Source organism: Eschrichtius robustus, chromosome 12, assembly GCF_028021215.1.
Source record: "Eschrichtius robustus isolate mEscRob2 chromosome 12, mEscRob2.pri, whole genome shotgun sequence".
Classification (NCBI taxonomy): Eukaryota; Metazoa; Chordata; class Mammalia; order Artiodactyla; family Eschrichtiidae; genus Eschrichtius; species Eschrichtius robustus.
Window position 1 is genome coordinate 103,703,986 of NC_090835.1, and position 18,255 is coordinate 103,722,240.

Here is an 18,255-nt window from a genome sequence, read left to right on the forward strand (position 1 = left end):
ACACGCTAGAGAAACTGGATCAGACGTTGGGTGATTCCCCTCTCCCTCCAAGAAACGGATTTATGGTTTGGGTAAAAACCATTAAGAACACATTGGTTTTCTCGTTGGTTTCACTTTGAGTTTCTGCCTTCTGCGACACAAAATGAAATCATACAGAGCTTGGGGCTTCACCTCCCTCGTGGGGCAGAACTGCCACGTGACCAGAGGGGTGAGAACTGAAACCAGAGGCAGACAAGTTGAGGGGAACCTATACACAGAGAGAGAGATACATATACATATGCATATTCTTTTCCCTTTCCTTTCTTCTTTAAAAAATGATAACTCCTCAGAGACGTGTGTGACTCGTGTGACAAACGAACGGCAAAGGAACAATGTGAGTTTTCACCCAGAGGATTGTCACTTATAGTGGATGCAAGTCGAGGTGTGAAGCTGTGACTCCAATCTCAAAGGGTGTGGCATCTTTAGGACAGAATTTCGGGGAAAGGAAGAGCATTGGAAATAAAATGCGCGATCTCAAGCGCGCGATCAAGTATGGAACTAGAATGAGTTCATAAATTGAAAAGAAATAACGAACTGAAAGCAGCCTGATATGCAAGATAAAATGAACCAGGCTGCCAAAACTCTCACATGGGTTTCCACGACAGATGTCAATAGGATACAACCGTTTAAAATTACGCAAAATGGGAAAATGTTCAATCCCGTGAAACCAAGTGTGATGGGCAGTCACCCAGATGGAAGTGTCCACATTTCTTGTCTGCTCCAAGAAGTATCTTATGCAACACGAGCACTTAATAATTCTTCATCAAAGATAATCATAATCAGCTCACAAAACATACTAAAGAAAAACACAATAATACGGTACACCCCCCAAAAAACTTTTAAAATACCATTTACAATAGCATCAAAATGGTTAAGGTTCCCAGGAATATTATTACACATATTTCTGTATGTTATATGTATATGTAGCAATGTATTTTTTATATATTATATATGGTTTTATACAGAAAATTATAAAACTTTCTTGGGACAGTGAAAATGATATAAATAAGCATGAAGAAATCAGTGTTCATGTATAATACTTATATAACACGTACTGACTATGTGCCAGACAGTATTTTAAGCACCCTCCACATACTATATGCAACACACTTAGTCACTTAATCCTCTCATTTATCCTGTAAGGTAGGTACTATTACGATCCCTATTTTACAAATAAGGAAACTGAGGCTCACGGAGCTTCTGCAGGGCCACGTGGCCAGTGAAGAGTGGGGTCGGGATCTGAACACAGGAAGTTGGGCGCCATTTTTTTTTTTTTTTATGGTTTGTTATTTTGGGCACCATTCTTTAAAGACTACACCCCGTCTTTCGATGTGGTGAACATGTCAGGCCTACAAATTCAGTGCAGTCCTAATAATAACTCCAACAGGTTCTGTTAGGGAATTTGTTCTGTTTCTAAAATTTATATAGAAGGGCAAAAAGCCAAGAACACCAAGACATGCTTAATGGAAGCACATGCCCTCCCAGGCATCAGGACTCACTGTGAGGCTGTGATAATTAAGGGATCGACAAAGAGACCAGTGGAATTGAGTAGAGAGCACGGAAACAGACATAGCACAAATGGTCACGTGGTTGATGACACAGGTGGTAAGTATCCCAGGTTATGTGGATACATAAATAAACAGACAAACGGTGCCTAAATAGACAAAAAATGAAAATAGTCTCCTACCTTAGAACATTCACAAAAATCAGTTTCAGATAAATAAAATACAATAAAATCACATGTGAAAGGCACAACTCTAAAGAATACAGGAGAATAGCTTCATGAACCTGGGAGAGGGAAGAATTTCTTAAACAAGATAGAAGGGACTTCCCTGGTGGAACAGTGGTCAGGAGTCTGCCTGCCAACGCAGGGGGCACGGGTTTGAGCCCTGGTCCGGGAGGATCCCACATGCCGCGGAGCAACTAAACCCGTGCGCCACAACTACTGAGCCTGCGCTCTAGAGCCCATGAGCCACAACTACTGAGCCCGTGTGCCACAACTACGGAAGCCCACGTGCCTAGAGCCCGTGCTCCGCAACAAGAGAAGCCACCGCAATGAGAAGCCCGCGCACCACAACGAAGAGTAGCCCCCACTCACCGCAACTAGAGAAAGCCCGCGTGCAGCAACAAAGACCCAACGCAGCCAAAAAGAAAGAGAGAAAGGAAGGCAGGCAGGCAGGCAGGAAGGAAGGAAGAAAGAAAGAAAGAAAGAAAGAAAGAAAAGTATTGACCATAAAGGAAAAAATTGATAAATCTAATAATATTAAAATTAAGAGTTTGTGAGCATCCAAAGGCATCGTAAATGGAATAATAAGACAAGTCAAAGTGGAAGACGTTATTTGCAACACGTATAATCAACTAGAGGCTCAATCCAAAATATATAAAGGAAGCCCACAAATTAGTAAGAAAAAGACAATCCATGGAAAAATGGGAAAGCACTTAAGAAAAAAGAGTATCAAAATGGCCAATAAGCCTTATTATTAATCGGGGAAAAGAAAATTGAAACCACAATACGACACCATTTCCTATTCATCAGACCGGCAGAAATGACAAAATCTAACGATACCAAGTTCTGGTGAACATGTGTGGCAGTAAGAACTCCCAATCGTTGTTAGAAGGAGCACAAACTGAACCAAGCACTTCGGAAAACAGGCTGGAGTTACAGTAAGTTAAAAATACAAACCCCCTGCGACCCAACAATCCACCGCTCACGCCACACCACATGCACCCTAGAAAAACTTCTGCACAACTGTACTAGAAGCCATATATATATATATAAATGTTCTTGACAGCCTTTGTCGTAGGAGCCAAAAGCTGGAAACAGTTCAAATGGCCATCAACAGGACAGGAACCCCAAACAATGACAACGACTGAACCACAGGTCCAGGCATCAGCGTGGCTAAGTCTTGTGATTATATCGTTGATGAAAACAAAAAAGTAAAATGTAATATACACCAAACACTTGCAAAACTAAATGATGTCATTTAAGGATACCTACACAGCTGTAAACTTCCTATGGACGGAAGAGGAAGGTGGTTTTAAAGCGGAGAACATTCTAAGGCCATGTCCTATTGCTGAATCTGGATGGGGGTTACATGCATGTCCACTTGCTAATTAAAACATATATATATATATTTTTTTTAATACTCTTCTGCATATATGCTATATATCATAATTTCTGATTATCCTCTTAAGAAGGTGCAATACCGCCTATGTCCTGATTAGGAAAGAGGCCTGCTTTTTAAAAAGAAAAGCACATCACAAGCAAACTTTCAAATGTAAAAAATTCAAAGACGTATTCCAAAAGATAGTCCATCAAAGACAGAAAGAATGTTCAATTACAAGGAACCCTAAGTAAAAGTAATAACATCTCACCAAAGTCTGATTATACTACCATTTTTATAAAAGTCAAAAGATGAAGGCTGATAATTAACGTGGATGTTGGATTCTATGACACATTGGAGGAATTACCATCAAAATAATTAGAAAAGAGGTAACAAATGCAGAGCAAATACCTGATGATGGTTTAGTCACATTTCAAAGGCAAGCTATAAAATTTAAATATGCAAAACTAATACTTTTAATGATTCTTTTATATTTCTTCATCTTTCGCCTTAAAAAAAAAAAATTCAGAGCCTTTACCCAGACCTAAGACTTTCCACTCTGACTGAAACTAAGTACAGAACTCTACAGAAAGTACCAATTATTTCCCTGAATGTCTAAACTCACACTCTAACAGCAAATAGATTTCCGCTCAGCTGAAGTTTTCTGAAAATGGTCTGCATTTGTTTTTACCAGGAGCCCACTTAAATCTTACCCACTTGTTTAGCTGCAAGGATTGAAACAAAACGTTTGCTTGCAAAACAAACACTGGTTTTAAAATTCTTCACTTGGGCTGCTGGGTAAAACACTTGTTTACTGAAACAAATGTTTTATTTGGAAAACGCCCGCCAGTGTGGACACTTTCCAAGAAATACACCAAGATGTGCTAGGATGGTGATGTCACGCCCTTGATAGAAGTTGGCATTTTAGGGTAACTGCACAAAGTTTACTTTCAGGGAATAGAACAACAATGGGAAAACCAATCTGTTTTTTTAAAAAAATCCAAGGCCTAAAATGCTTTTACTGGGTCATTAAATAGGCCAGTTCAATCCCCCCAAAGCTAATCTCTTTATACAATCAAATTAGTTTTATAAATGACATAATAAGTATTATCATCATCATCATCATCATTATTATTTTAGAGCTAAGCCTCTTCCTTTAGATTCATTCTATGCCTTCTGGCTCCCCTATGTGACATGGCATGAAAAACCATTTCCATCTCTTAAGAAGATACGCTAGAACCCTGAAATGCCATTATTAACCACAAAATAGGATTGAGCATAGCTAAGTCTAACTTGAAAACCATCCAAGGAGATTTACTTTCGTAAGTACGGAAAGAAAACATCCCAAAAGATATTCTTGGGACCCTGTGGTTAGTTTCATATGGAGGCTCCAGTAAATACATTACATTTGGCCAAATAAGATTCCGCTCCCCCCCCACCCCGTCCCCTAGAAAGCTTAGGAATTTTCATCAGTATTTTCCTGCTAAGGTTAGGCACTAAGAAATAAAACAGATCATTTTTATAGTCCATAATAATGGACTTTCAAAAAGTACATCCCCCATCTTTAAAAAACACTTTGCATATATCCTAGCATATGTATATTTTGATTTATAAACTGTATACTACTCTTAGGCATTATGAAACACACAAGAATGCACAATGCAAAGGACTTAATAGACATTTCTCTAAAGAAAACATACTACTGACCAATAAGCACATGAAAAGATGCTCAGTATCATTAGTCATCGGGGAAATGGAAATCAAAGCCACAAGATACCACTTCAGATCCAATGGGGTGGCTATAAAAAAAAAAAAGGAAAATAACAAGGGCTGGGAAAGATGTGGAGAAATTGGAACCCTCGTATATTGCTATTGGGAATATAAATTGGTACAGCCACTGGGGAGAACAGTTTGGCAGTTCTTCAAAATGTTAAACATGGAGCTACCACATGACCCAGCAATTCCAGTGTTAGGTAAATATTCAACATACACGCAAAAGAACTGAACACAGGGATTTCCACTGACACTTTTATACCCATGTTCACAGCAGCATTATTCAAAATAGCCAGTGTGGAAACGACCCAAACATCCATCAACTGATGAACAGATAAACAAAATGTACTATACACAGACAATATAATAGGATATTATTCAGCCATAAAAAGAAATGAAGTACTAACACATGATATAGCATAGATGAGCTCTGAAAATATTTTGCAAAAAAATAAGCCGGACCCCAAAGGACATACATCGTATGATTCCACTCATAAGAAATATCTAGAACAGGCATACGAGACAAAGTAGATTAGAGAGTGACGATGGATGTGGGGAGTTGTTGCTTAATGGGTGCAGGTTTCTGTTTGGGGTGGTGACAAATTTTGGAAATGGTTGCACAACATTGTGAATGTAATTAATACCACTGAACTGTACACTTAAAAATGATCATGATAGCAAATCTTATGTTATATCTTTTTTACCAAAATTTTAACAAACTAAAAAAAAAAAGGACAAGCTAAAAATACAATTGAGGTTCTAATATTTTCTTCTCAAATTCCAGTGGGTGACCTGGCATGCTCCAGGGCTGGGTAGAGGCAGAGCTTCCAAAGCCAAAGCAAGAATTAGTGAATTGAATGTGGGATAGAGGGACTATTGGGGAGAAAATATACGAGAAAGCCTACAGCTCAAAAAGAATTGTATTTTTTTTTTTTTAAGAATTGTATTTTTAATTCCAAAGGAAAGAGGACCTCATTCTGTAGCTTTGGCATAGAACTAAATGCAAACCACCTGTGAGTTCTCGCCATCCCTCACTCCACACACTTGCACGCCTGAGTCACTGCAAAAACACCAGGAAAACCCTCTTCACTTCTCCTGCAAAGCATCCATTCGAATCTAGCTCACTCGGTGTGAGGGCTGAGGTTCTGCCTTACAAAGCAGACTGCGCTTTTTCCATTGTTTTACTGTCTCAGGTAAGACCCAAGTCCAATATAAAATACTCCTTTTTAAAGCTGTTTGCAAAGTCATTTTCATCACTTTCCCCCCACCTTGGGCTCAAAAGGATCAATTATGGGGAAAAGTGACAGGAAATAATAAAAAGATGAACAGCTCAACATCACAAAGCAACTCTACTACCTATGCTTGATGTGTCAAAATACGAGGCTGGCCCAGAACCAAGGTCATCAAAAGGAAAACACACACGAGTTTGAGGCCTCGGCTGACGTTTCAGGAGGCTGAAGGCCCTGTTCAACACAGAAATGACAGCGCGAAGGGCACGGTGATGGAGCAACTTGGTTCTGCACTAACACACAGCACAGAAATGTCCTACATTCAGCATCGCACGGTTTCACCGTAAGACAGGCACCTGTCGATTGCTGGATTGTTTACTTTAAAAGCTGGACTATTTTTCTAGTAAAATGTAAGAACTCAGCTTTAAAAGAAAACTCAAAATTGAGATATGTTAGACTCCCAGGACCATCTGAACTTTCATTTTCTGTAGATTAATGACGGAGCAACATGAATTAACTGCTGCTTTCCTTTGGCAAATCAGCTGAAGCTCATGGCTTCAAGGACAAACATGCTCTAAAACTGCAATGCAAAACTGTTGATTCATATCCTTCAAATCTCTCGAGTGACTGTACCTTTATAAAAAATAGCTCCGTGACTCTCAAAGTAATCCTTTAGAAAGAGCTCTCGTCTGAAATCTGTATTTCAATACCATCAGAGTGCAAAGTATTCAAAAATCTACATAAAGACTGCTTCTAGGACTTCCCTGGTGGCGCAGTGTTTAAGAATCCGCCTGCATTGGCAGGGAACACAGGTTCGATCTCTGGTCCGGGAAGATCCCACGTGCCGCGGAGCAACTCAGCCCGTGCGTCACAACTACTGAGCCTGCGCTCTGGAGCCCGCGAGCCACAACTACTGAAGCCCACGCGCCTGGAGCCCGTGCTCCGCAGCAAGAGAAGCCACCGCAATGAGAAGCCCGCGCACCGCAACGAAGAGTAGCCCCTGCTCGCCGCAGCTAGAGAATAGCCTGCGCGCAGCAACGAAAACCCAGTGCAGCCAAAAATAAATAAATAATTAAAAAAAAAAAAAAAAGACTGCTTCTAAACTGTCATGAGTGGGTGCAGGATTGTGAATATGTAGGTATCCATACAAAAGAAACCATCTTCCAAGTTCTTCGTGAAATTCTAATTGCCTTTGCCTGTTATTGCTACCGTAGGAGAACCTTCCACTGGTAATTCAGTCCAGCTATGAAATCTTGGCTTTTAAAAGATGAGTCCTCCAAACGCAGAGAAACATATGAGGATTCTTGTTTAAAAGCGTTCCGTTTTAGTTCCAATGCTGGTATTGTTTCAAAACTCTTTTCTCAAGGCCCTCTAGCATGCTATATGAAAAAAAAGTTGCCAAGCTGGTTTTTAACACATCTTCACAGGACTGATAAGCAAAAGTTTACTAAAGCAGTTTGGAATAAGATAAACTCAGAGCCATTCTGTAAGTTTTCTCAAATTCAGCAGCACTTTTTAAATGGAGGGTTGTTAAACAAGCCATAAATTCCCAAAGCTGTGAGAGAGAAATGAAAGCATCTCTCCTTTGGTAAAATACGAATCCACAGCGTCTTTGGAACTGCAGCTGACATCCTGTTGGACTGAGCAGCTTGAAACCTGTTTTGTGGGTAGTATGAATGAGTGCGAACAGTAAGGGGTTGTGAAAATAAATTTTCTAATGGGGGAAAAAAGTGAACAGCAATAATGTCTCTAGTCTTTCTTGTGAATCTTACCTATTTAACCTTAAAATCGTTCTATTTAACCATGTGATCATTGACATGCTGATAAATTTAGAGGTTCTTGCTCATTTAGAAGTTTTTTGGCTGTTAATACCCATATTTTCATAAATAATAATAAGATACATGTCACTAGGAAAACTAGGACACCAGCAGTAAATATTACCTACCCCTCAGTGTGCATCAAGAGAATGCAAAACGTGTACAAAACTCTACACACGCCACAGAGTACACAAAACAAACTCTGGAGACCCTAGGAAATTGTGTAAATTAGATTCTGTAAATTCTCATTTGAGCTCTTTCATTTTACACTCAGAGCTTCAAGAAGACTTTAAAATCTGTGTATCAAGATGCTAGCCATAATGGAAAAGAATATGAAAAAAATAAATACATATATGTATAACTGAGTCACTTTGCTATACAGAAGAAATTAATACAACATTGTACGTCAACTACATTTCAATAAAATTTTTAAGAATTAAAGAAAAAAGATGCTAGCCCAATTTCTGGCTTCTTAAAGAAATCTCAAGCACAAAATTGCCTTTTTCCCCCTGTACTCTAACTTCACAAATAGCTGCTGAAAAGGATGTTCTCGGGCAAGCCCATCCCGCAGATGGGCCACCCATCTACCTGCCATCTCTCACCTCTCACGTGAGTGCTCTAAGGGTCTGCATTTTATACCATCCTCTCTCACTCACAGTTTCTTGGGTACCTTGGGTTTCGTTTTCTGATATTTTTAGAATACTCCCTTATATTCTAAATGAAGTTCAAGGCCTAGATTCCATCGCATAACAACGTGAATGTACTTAACAGTACTGAACTGCACACTTACAATTGCTGAGGATGGTCCATTTCATGCGATATGTACTTTAAAAAACAACAACAACCCTGATTCCATCATTTTCTACTGTTGTTTGGTAGGGGTAAAGTAAAAGGTCAACGAGAAAAAAGCCCCACCATTGGCTTCTGCAGGGAGAGGACGCTGCCCCTCCAACCTCCACCATCAATTTTAATCATTAGTGTCTGCCTGCTAGCCCACCAGACATGTAATAATACGGACGTGAGAATTTGTCTCTTTATAGCTTATAAACAGGAAAGGAAACAAAAAGAGCAAATGACAACTTGCAGCCGGATAATCAGCATCTGGTTAACTGAAAGTGACAAAATGTTTGCTGCTACTCAAAAGGACAGACACTTGTTCTTTGTGACAATAAAGCAATGAGATACACAGATAGACAAGTATTCCTTGAAAAAGGTGTGAACGGTCATCATCTTTTAGAAGTCCAACCCTGAATTTCTGACTATCCATTCTCTCTAAACTGGACTGGTTCTCTCTAAACTCTAGACTGCTGTTTAGAGCTTACAGCTTGCCCTGCCTTACCTCTGACTACTCAGCTCCCTTGAAGAAGATCAGCCAAATAGTCTCCTCCCGAGAATATTGCCAAATACCATGCCCGGGGTCTGCATATCCAAAGGTACAGGAAGGGGTCTGCCCAGGGCCCGGTTTATTGCATCATCTCGACATACTTCGATGGACGGAGTGTGAGTCAGCCCCGAACACAGCGCTTCAATCCCAAACCTCCTTCCTACCTAGCAGGGCAGAGTTCTTCTGACACATCCATCCAGGCTTCCAAACCCGTGCTAAATTTGGAAAGCAGCAGGTCCTCTGGATATAAAAACAACTTGCAGCATTGCCTATCAATGGCTGTCCATCAGATACAAAAGCACAAGAACAGGTTGAAACCAACACGTGAAAAGGAAGAACTCTTGCTCTCCTGGGGAGAGATGGGAGGCTCTGGGGAGATCTCAGAGAGGGGAGGCTCCGGGGAGGTCTCAGATTGTAGAACAAACTGACGGAGGCACTGGTTCCTCAAGAGGAATCTGTATCAGAGTGGCCTGTAATGCTTATATAACACACAGCCTGCCAGCCCAGGAGATTCTGATTCAGTGCCTATGGGGAGGGACCCCTTAATCTGTTGAGCCGGGTTTGGGAGCTACTGGGTAAAGTACTTGGGTTACCACAATGCTGATTCAGTAGATTGGCTCTAACTAAAGCCTCAGGAATGACTACCTTCTTGTGCTTTACAAGGAAGGAGGAGAATCTTTTTTTTTTTTTTTTTTTTTTTTGCTGCACGGCTTGAGGGATCTTAGTTCCCCCACCAGGGATTGAACTTGTAACCCCTGTAGTGGAAGCACAGAGTCCTGACCACTGGACCACCAGGGAATTCCCAGGAGAATTTTGGAATGTATACATATGTATATAGGTATATATATAAATTCTAATCATGAATGTACCCTAAAACTCATCCTTTGCCACCAAGTTCAAATTTAGGACCAATAATCACTTACTTCTATGTAGATGACTCACATCTCTACTTTCAGCCAAGACCCATCCATCTTCCCTAAATCACCTAAACCCAGCCAATCACGGCTTCCAATTCCACTTCTGAAATCAACCCTTCAATTTACCTTAAACACTGGCTTCCTGCTCCAATTTCTGTTGATAGTACCACCTGCCAAGGCATCTAGATTTAAATCCGCAGTCATCTTGGATGCTTCAGGTCCACATCCAAACACTATAAAGTACTGTCAATTTTCCGTTTATAAAAACTCACGGGACTTCCCTGGTGGCGCAGTGGTTAAGAATCCGCCTGCCAATGCAGGGGACACGGGTTCGAGCCCTAGCCTGGGAAGATCCCACATGCCTCAGAGCAACTAAGCCTGGGCGCCACAACTACTGAGCCTGTGCTCTAGAGCCCGTGAGCCACAACTACTGAGCCCGCACGTCACAACTACTGAAGCTCACGCGCCTAGAGCCCATGCTCCACAACAAGAGAAGCCACTGCCATGAGAAGCCCAGGCGCCGCAATAAAGAGTAGACCCTGCTCGCCGCAACTAGAGAAAGCCCGCGCACAGCAACGAAGACCCCATGCAGCCAAAAATAAATAAATAAGATAAATAAATGTTTAAAAGAAAATAAATAACTCTCCAAGCATCGCCTTCCAACCAAGTCCCACTGATACAAACCCTTGTCCAGGCCCAGGCATTCAAGGTCCCTAACTGGTCTGTCCCTAAACCTATCATTCAAATGACAAATTTCATACTTGATCCATCTCCAGTAGCAAAGCTGACCCATTCAAATTCCCCAAATGTACCCTGCAACTTCCTGCCTCGTGGCTTATCTTCCTTCTACCACTAGGAATGTCTTTCTTTCTCTAGCTATTAAAATCGTGTACACCCTGTACCGCCTCCTAAGTTCAAGTTCTACCAACTCCCTCGGGAGCACTTCCTGATGGCTGCCACCTCACAGCTACCCTCCCAGGACACGCCCAGCACTGCCACATCTGAGCCTTTGCTAAGTAAGGGTTTGCTTTTACCTTCCCTTTCACCCTCTGCCCTCTGCCCCTCCCTGGAAGTTCCTGAGCGCTTAGCGACTGACTTTTCATTGATAGTCAATTGTACACTAGCTGTCTGGCAACATCTCCCTAAAAAAGAGCAAACCCTCATTCTTACACAGAAGCAATACAGGTTCACTGCTAATACTTTAGAGAATAAATAGAAGGAAAAGAATGTTTTTAATCTCTCATTCTACTTCTCAACTCATTTTAACTTTCATCTATGAATCCATCATCTCTTCTTATGCATATAGGCACATATTTTTTCCTGGTGTCTTAATTGAACTCCTAAACTGTTAAACTTCTTATATTTATCATCTAGCTGTAACCACCCCCAACTAAAACATATTAGACTCAGTCTTTTTAGGAACATGAACATGCCTCTCTCCACTGTGTAATCTCCACAGTGCTTAACACGGTTCTAGACAAAATAGGTGGCTAGAATGTTTAAAGCACATGTTCACTGAAAAAAATATTTTGGGGGTAGCAGTGAGTAAACGGTTACAAATGCATGGTCCAAAATAATCTATGTGAAAACCTGCTACACATAGGCGATTTCTTGAAAAGTGCCCCCCAAATTATGTAACACATGTTTTAAATATACAAGAACACACAATATTAAGGACTCTATTGTTAATCCTTTCTGAACAGATATTTATTCCTTAATTTAACTTGCTTTATAAATCTGATTTATAACTAAAGTGAAGATCACCCTATACAGAAATGTTTCATGAATGCAGAAGAAATTGAGGCGTGGGGAGAAGGGATGGGAGGAAAAAGGAAGTCTGCCACTTCATTTTCTACTTAAATTTTCAATTCATTTCTATAGCAACAATGCTGGTTTGAACCAAGATTTGAAAGTCTCATTATCTCACACAGAAGGAAATCATGCTCCCTAACAGGGTGACCAAATCTAAGATCATGAACGTCTTCATTTTTTTTCAAGTTTCCAGAAAAGTTCTGCATAACTCTGCCATTTTCATTCAAATGCAAGACTATCCAGCGTATGGAATTGGTCCGTTTCCAGCTTCAGCTGTTGTACAGTTCAGGAAAACACCATAAGCGAAAATAAAGACTTTTGCCAGTTGAACTGAAGATCCTCTATCTAGAAAGTAATAGAAAAAGTCCAGTCTACTACCCCAAAGCAGATCAAGCATTATTATTCTTATTCCCATTTTACTGAGAAAACACAGCAAAGTTAAAAAATAAAATAAAAATAGACTAGGGATGGTGAGATCTCCACAAAAGTTTTCATCACAGAATAACCCCCTCTTTTATACATAAGTGTAGACTGTGATTCAATTTACCGAAATTCAACGGACCAGTTTTTGCTTCCTATGAATATAGACTCTTTAATGCAAAATGCATCTCAATTTAGTTTTCTTTATCTAGGGTTGCTTTGGAAACAGAAATTGACATGAACTGCTAAGTCAGCTAGCTTTTCGGCTAACTCTTAGGATCTCTCTAGAGGATAACACACCCCTTCTGGCTTCTTGAGTAAAACTCCAGCAGCTTCTTCGGAGCCTGAAGCTTCATGGCTTTCTGGGCCTTGGTTCCGCAGCCCTACCCTGCACTCTGTAACTGAGGTCCTCTGGACAAAACCAGCAGAAGGAAAAATGCGACAACTCTCTGGAAGGGTGCTCAAGAAGGGTCGGGGCTGCAATGCTTCGCAGTCTCATTGTTTACTGTTATTTTTTCCTTGACTCTGCTCCTGTCACCAGCATCCAAACCCAAAGCCCATCGCTTTAAAATCTGGATCCTCCCTCTCCTAATCACATGCTTGGGGTGTGAGGTGCCACTGGGGTCTGGAGGGAACTAACTGGACTGTTCTCGCTTCTCCTGCTTTGAGGAGGGCTGAGTTTGGGGGGTTTTGCGCTGATATTCTTCTCCTTTTAATAAAGGCCTTTCCATGTTTGTTTCTCAGGCCTTCCTCAAATACAAAACTGCCACTGTCCCTGTCCCCTGCTTCTTCCGACTCGAAGATACCAACTTCAAAGTGAGCGTTTGTTAAGAACTTTGGTAAACTTATGGCAGCCTGGGCCTGCATTTGGGAGACTCAAACTCGAACGCAAAAACGTTGAATTTATGTTCTCTGAGACGGTAGAAAAACAAACAAACAAACAAACACGAAGCAGGGCAAAATCCCACCTCCTCTCCAGCCTTCCTTTCACGTCTTGGTTCAGTAATAAGAAAAGTGAATCCACTCCCTAGTGCAACTGCAGCCTCCGCACCGCCAGGCTCACCTAGAACATTCACTGCATCCTCGCATCCAAGCCAAGCTCGGTTACTGAGGCAACTAAGTTTTTCTTCCCAAAGGGTCACAGGGAAACACATCCCTCGGGATCCCCTGGTAACCGTCCACCGATAATGCTGGGGAACCACAACGGCAAGAGACTCGCTTTCCAAGGCTTGCGCGGGCCGCCGCTGCCGGCACGGGGGCGGGGGAGGAGGTGCGTGCGGGTGCGCAGCGTCCAGTTACATTCCTGACCCACTTTCGCATCCCCTCCCTCCCCCTCCTCTTCCTCCTCCTCCCGGGCAGGCCGCGAGGGCACCAGCGCCCCGAGAGCCACCCGCGAGCTCTCCCTAGGCCGCCGCGGGCGGGGTGCACGCGGCGTCGGGCTCCGCGGGGGACCGGGAGGGAGGGGGAGGAGGAAGGGGGAGGAGGGAGGAGGGAGGAGGGAGGGAGGAGGAGGGAGGAGGGAGGGAGCCCGCCCCCACCCCACCCCCACCCCGGCTTCCCCTGCGCGGCCCCTCCCCCGTCACATGGGCTCGCGAGCACCTGTTGGCGACCTCAGCCCCTAGCGGAGCCCCTCCCGCCTGCCTGGCGAAAACCCCCGCGGGAGGCGATGGGAACACTGCCCGGTTCTCGCTCTGCAAACCCCGCTTCGCCCGGGGAGGGCGCGGGGGTCGGGGGACGACCCCTACCCAGCTGCTCAGCTTTGCACAGTGCGAAAGCGCCCCGGCCGCGCGGCCATCGGCTGGAGGGGATCCTACCCGCCCTCCCCCCGCCCCGCTTCCCCCTCCCTCGGACGGAGCGGGGAGGTGGGGTGCGCCCGCCCCCAGCCCGACTCCGCTGGAAACCTGGGCTCCTGGCGGGCGCCGGGCGGGGATGCTGCCGAGTCCGGGCCGGGGCGGCGGGGGCGAGGGCAGGTAGCGGGTGGTGACGGGTGGGGTGTGTGTTTCGAGTCGGCGAGTCCAGGAAGGGGGCGGGAAGCTGCCGTCTCAGCTGCAACTTCTGAGCGTGCAAAGCAACTCAGCAACTTTGCCTGCGCCGCGCCCCTCCCCCGCGCCGCCGGCCGGGCCGGGGGCTGCGCTGCGCCTGGGGCCCCGGCGACGGGCCCGGCGGGGAGCAGATCGGGGTGCAGGCGAGCGGGCCGGGGGCCGGGCCCGGGCTGCAGAAGTGGCCCGGCCGCCCCGGGGGTAAGACTGGGGAGCGCCGCCCGGTCCCGGCGCCGCGCACGCCCCCCGCCGCCCCCACCGGGCCCGTCGCGCCCGCCGCCGGACTGTGCGCCGGGAAGGGGGCGGAGGATGGCGGCGGAGCCATGGAAACTGCCGGGTGGATAAATAAGGAGAGGGCCGCGCGGGGCCGTCCCGGGCTGCCAGCATCTCGGCGGCGGATGCGGCGCCCCGGGAAGCGCGGCCGAGCTCGCGCAAGTGTCCCTCCCGCCCGGAGGGAGGCCAGCGGTGGAGACCGGCCCCCGGAGGGGAGAGGGCTGCGAGGTGGAGGGCAAGGCGAGGGTGAAGGTGACCCGGGCCTCCCGGGGTCAGCGGCTGTTTGTTCCGGTCCCGAAGGACGGCGCGAGGCCCCTGCCGGTCCTGCCAGCCCGGAGGCCTGGGGAAAGCCCCAACTTCGCGTCCAGAAAGATGGACTCGTCCGGTTCAGGCATTCGGAGGGGCTGAACTTGGGCATCAGGGGAAGATGGAGCGCCTGGGCCAGCCTGGGGTGGGACACCCCGGCCCCGAAACCCTGCCCGCACCCCCTCCGGAGGCGGATTGGCAAGATGGGGAAGGATGGAAACGGGCTGACTTGTGTTGGGCCCTTGCACTCTTGCACTGGGAGCCTGCAGAGCCCGGCCCGGCGCCTCCCGCTTTCTCTGGAAGCCGATTTACGAATCTTCTAACCTCCCCCCAGCACTCACAAACTTCATCTGACTCACTGTGGAGTTACTGATGCTTTACGCCCAAACCTATTGCTTGGGAAGTGCTAGGGATTTTAATCGTGGGTTAGGAAATTGAGGCACTTCAGGGTGTGGGGCTTTTTTTTTTTTTTTTTTTTTTTGGGCTGTGCCGGGTCTTAGTTGCTGCATGTGGGATTTGTTCCCTGACCAGGGATGGAACCCGGGGGTCCCCTGCATTGGGAGCGCGGAGTCTTTAGCCCCTGGACCGCCGGGGAAGCCCCAGGGTGTGGGGCTCTTGAGAGGCAAAGGGGTGGCTTCGGGTGAAAGTCAGCTACCTGTCACCCCGCAGGATGATTTAATTACATGACTTCTTAATTTAAAGAACTTTACAAGCTCATTGAGGACAGCTGGACAGTTAGATTCTGATGTGAACCTGGAAGTTACTTTTTAACTGAACAAGGTCTCTTTTGCACCAAAAACGAGTGAGCAGTACAGTGGTCCCTTGGTATCAGGGGTATTGGTTCCAGGAACCCCCGCCAATACCAAAATCCAGGGATCCTCAAGACTCGCGTAAAATGGTGTGATATTTGCATATAACGGATGAACACCCTCCCCTGTACTTCAGATCACCGCTGGATTACTTATAATACCTAATGTAATGTAATTATAAATAAAATAAACGTTCTGTAGATAGTTGTTGGCCTTCAGCAAATTCAAATTCTGCTTTTTGGAACTTTCTGGAATTTTTTTTTTTCAAGTATTTTCTATTCGAGGTTGGTTGACTCCAAAGGTTACAGGGAGGGCCAATTATCTTTTTTTTAACTTCAAAATTTTTAGTTCTTTTACTTCTTAGTGGGAAAAAAAATAACCTTTTACTGTCTTCCTCTGGAATAATTGTAAAAGCTCTAGGCTAAAGCGTAGCTTCCAGAGTGTTGCATAGAACACTAGATCCTCAGTATGTCCATAGGTGACGTTTGAAGAAAGGTTCACATTTCATCTATTCCAAGATGCACGTATTTTCAAATTTTGACATCTCTAATGTCCAATTTGGTAGCATCACTGAGCCCTAGTTTAACTGGAACTGCTTTTTTAGTGGGACATGAAATTAGGAAGTTTGAGAAATGCTGAGTTAAACAACTATATTTGTTATACAACCAAGAAATGCAACAAATAGCTTTGTAGCAAGGCCTTTTAGAGTCTTCTGTGTGCTAAGGTGTTTGCGAATCACCAAGAAGAGGTTATGCAGACTTTCCTAAATGTATCTGTCCAGTCACTGGTTTTGTGAGCATCATTGCTGAGGACTCATATTCCTTTCAGGAAATGCTGCTCTAGGGGTTGTCCCAGATTGGAACACGGTGAAGGGAAATGTTCACATTTCAAAACTGTGCCTGAGGATAATCTGGAATCTTTAAATGATAAACTAAAATTAGTGACGTAACAAAAAAGAAAGAGCCCATTTAAGGAAATCATAGGCAGAACTGTTCCCATTCAGCTGTAGTAGAAACTGAATCAGCAGCATCTTTTCATCTAATTCAGGGGACATTTAGTTCATCAGAAAATTCAGGTATCTGATACATACAGTTGCTGTTACACTACCTCCTGCAATCTTTTGGTTTGTGGAAGTTAATAAAGATGGCTTATTTAAATTAGACTGGCACTAAGCTACTAACCAATTACTCCAAAAAATTCCCCTAAAATATCATTACTGAAAAAATTAAAAATGGTGATGGGTACCTAGAAGTGTAATTTAATTAAAAAAAAAAAGAAGAAGAAGGAAAGAAAGGCATATAAAAATTCCCAAAGAGAGGAAACTTAACATAGGAAAGAAAAAAAGTGCCTATCGTTCATCCCTTAACAAAGGTTAGAGGCAAGGTTGGACTTTCATAAGTGAATAAAATATTCTACTTGGAATGTTTCAAATACAAATAATAACACTGAAGATTTTTCAGTATGTAATATAAAAGGAACATTTTCATATACTAACGCATTCGCCATACAATAATCCTGCAAGGTAGATGGAGCAGTCACTTACCCTCAGATTGCAAACCCAAACATTCATGTATGTAACAAGTGCCTATCAAGTTCCTACCAGGTTCTAGACACTAGGCTTTGATGACAGAAAGATGAATATGAGAAATTCCCACTCTGTGGAAGTTTACGTCTGGTAGAAGAGATGAATAAGTAAAATAAATAATTGTAATACAGTATAGCATTGAGGCTTAGAAACTAGGTTAATGACTTACCCAAGGAAACTAAGGTCAGGATTTGAGTGGTCTTATGATTTCATGCTTTCTCCTGTAATAGACATGCTCTCATCCTTGCAAACAACATTATGAAGTTAGAGTATTTGAAATGAATTAAACATCAAATCAAATATGTTCAACCTTAAGAGCCAGAAAGAAATGTAGGGATTACGTAGGCTAACCCACTCATTCCACAGACTTAGAAACTGAGACAGAGAAGAAAATGGATTTGCTCAAGATTGTATAGGTATGTAATGACCGAATTAAGACTACAGTCAAGGTTTTCTGACTCCCAGGTCTTTGCACTATAAGGTGTTGCTCTCCAGTAGGAGGTGGCAAGACAAGTCTTAGTAGAGCCTGTCTACACTGTTGAACAGTGTGTGGGCCCATCTCAATAAAGGCCCAGGGTGATTGATTGTTGAATCTGTGATAAAATACCCCATGGCTAAGCACTTATTTAAAGAAATACTTCTCGGAGGAACTGCAAGGGGATTTCAGCTATGTGAGTTCCTTAAAAACAGCCACAATCCTTAAAAGTTGAAGATGTATTTGATAAAAAGTAAATATGGGACATTTGGG

General features: G+C 43.8%; 1 protein-coding gene across 1 annotated transcript in view; it reads left to right on the forward strand.

Annotated features, from left to right (window-relative positions):
- Positions 1-15,436, forward strand: part of LOC137774130 (collagen alpha-2(I) chain-like) — a 43,474-nt gene extending 28,038 nt beyond the window's left edge. Inside the window, exons 8-10 of the mRNA XM_068559237.1 lie at positions 13,240-13,311; positions 14,111-14,465; positions 14,565-15,436. Of these exons, the coding sequence (XP_068415338.1) occupies positions 13,240-13,311; positions 14,111-14,465; positions 14,565-15,436 (1,299 nt within the window). The remainder of the gene's footprint in view (positions 1-13,239; positions 13,312-14,110; positions 14,466-14,564) is intronic.
- Positions 15,437-18,255: the final 2,819 nt, after the last annotated feature.